The sequence below is a fragment of the Hirundo rustica genome, chromosome 2 (assembly GCF_015227805.2).
Source record: "Hirundo rustica isolate bHirRus1 chromosome 2, bHirRus1.pri.v3, whole genome shotgun sequence".
NCBI classification, from domain to species: domain Eukaryota; kingdom Metazoa; phylum Chordata; class Aves; order Passeriformes; family Hirundinidae; genus Hirundo; species Hirundo rustica.
In genome coordinates, this window is record NC_053451.1 from 77,951,908 (window position 1) to 77,954,198 (window position 2,291).

General features: G+C 40.2%; 1 protein-coding gene across 1 annotated transcript; it reads right to left on the reverse strand.

Annotated features, from left to right (window-relative positions):
- Positions 1-578: 578 nt before the first annotated feature.
- Positions 579-1,553, reverse strand: LOC120749342 (2-oxoglutarate receptor 1-like). Its single transcript, XM_040056655.1, has one exon. It carries the CDS (start codon positions 1,551-1,553, stop codon positions 579-581), a length of 975 nt encoding a protein of 324 aa, XP_039912589.1.
- Between the last annotated feature and the right edge of the window lie 738 nt (positions 1,554-2,291).

Below are 2,291 nucleotides of genomic sequence, written 5' to 3' on the forward strand. Positions count from 1 at the left end.
ATCAGGAATAATTCAGTGAATCACACTCTAAAACTGCTTATTTCTTTAGGACAAGGCGATTAGCTGTACGCATACACCTACCCTGTCAATGTCTCCAGGGAGGTGAGATGAGCATCCTACTGACCTAAGAAAGGTTTTGATCTCCAGAGAGTCTTACCCCTCTTCATGGCTTAGGAATAAAGTCAGACAGGTCCCTATCTCAGACCACACTTATCTTTTAAGTTAATAAAATTAATTTAGGATCACTCCTATTCTGAATCTGTATCTGCCTCTAATAGACTAGTATTTTTTTCTGGAACTGGCCATTCTCCAAAAGAGGATTCATGGATTCAGGAAGCAACCACAGAAGCATTTCTGAGAAGTTTCACACTTAATTTATTAGTATTTTATTTAAAACTTTTTATTTTTAATCATAAATTTTCTCCTTTGATGATCAGTTTGTAACTCAGAACAGATTAACTCTACTTGGGCACTGGCTGGGTTAACCTGAATAGTCTGATGACAGGGAGGTGGTGCCTGGCTGGTTGAAGACAGGTTTTGACCCTTCCTCTGTAAATGTTGAATGACATCAATCTCTTCTACTTCAAACTCTTGTTTGTCCAAAACTTGAAGAGTGAGAGTATCGCCTGCTGGAAGTTATCTCCTGACACTACATAGAGCAGCAAATTTCCAAAAGTATTTAATGCTGCTAAAGGCTTAGATATAATAAACATAAAAAGGATGTTTTTCTTCAAGTGGCAGCTAACTGGCTGTACTTGGAGCTCCAGACGAATCCCTTGAAAGACATGGAAGGGGAGGAAGCACACATAGAAGACCAGCAGGAGGAGAACAGTGAGTCTGCGAGCCTTCTGTTTGTAGCTAGCCTGTGTGTGGAGCCCAGTGGCCAAGAGGCAAATGATGAGCACGTAGCACAGAGTCACCGTCAGCAAGGGCAAGAAGAAGGCAAACACAGTCAGTCCCCAGTTGTACCAGCGACTGGTGTCAGAGTCCTTAGCAGCAACCAGGTCTGGGCAGATCGTCTTGTTCTGCCTGTGGCTTGGGGCAATCAGGACAGCCAAGGGGCTGAGGGCCATCAGGGAAATCATCCAAATGACTGTGCAAGTCACCACTGCCCATCTCCGCTTCCGAAGGAAAAGACACTTCATTGGGTGCACAACTACCAAAAAGCGGAAGATGCTGAAGCAGCTAAGGAAGAGAATACCACTGTACATGTTGAAGTAGAAACAAAACTGAATAAACTTGCACATGAGGTCTCCAAAAATCCAGTCATATCCATTAACATAATAGTGTATAAAGAAAGGAAGCGTGACTACATACAATAGGTCAGTGATAGCCAGGTTTAACATAATGATGGTGCTGCTTTTCCAGGGCCTCATCTTAACACAGTAAACAAAAATGGTCACAATGTTTCCTGGGAAGCACACCAGGAAGATTAGGCTGTAAAGGATGGAGAGATAGAATTTCACCTGCAAGAAATCTTCATCCTTGCAGCTTGTCAAGCAGTCTGCGGGGCTGGGCTGAGCAGTAAAATTACTGGGGCACTCAGATGCCATGTTTGCAAAAGTCTCCTTAAGACAAAAATCAGATTTTAGTTGTAGTTTAGTTTTAATTGGTTTGTTGGAACAAATGTCAGTTAAACCTTTTGTAGCTGGAGAAAATGTTATATGTTTGAGAAGGCACAGTACTGTGAGGAAATGAGGATTTGCCAATATACCCAGTCTGACTTAGATAACACCACTGAAATGTTTCGTTTCATCTTTTCCTCTCTTTTACATTTAATTTTGATAATTATTAATTTTACTCTTCCTTTGTTTAGCCTCCTTCATTGAAGAAGACGTTTATTGCTTATCTGCAAGTCTTCAGGGGTAGGAAGCACACATTTAGAGAGCTAGAGGGAGTTTGGGCTTAGATTTTGCAAAACTAGGAACTAGTCTTGACCTTTCAGAAAGTAGAGCTGCATCCAAATATTATCTTCATTAATCTGAGTTAATCAGTGTTTTGTGCTCATGAAACAGAGATGTTGCTATGCTTTCCATGAAAGCAAAAAGATGTTACATTTGGTTACAGATCTCAGGACCTGATGCTCCCATAACCTGACAGATTGTTTCCTGAACACGATTTTTTTCTCTTGGAGTCAGCAGAGTATAAATCTAGTATAAGTTTTTTGGGTTTGGGTTTTTGTTTTTTTTGGGGTTTTTTTTGTTTGTTTGTTTGTTTGGTTTTTTTTTTTGTTTTGTTTTGTTTTGTTTTGTTTTTTTGTTTGTTTGTTTTGAGGGTTGTTTTTTGGAGGA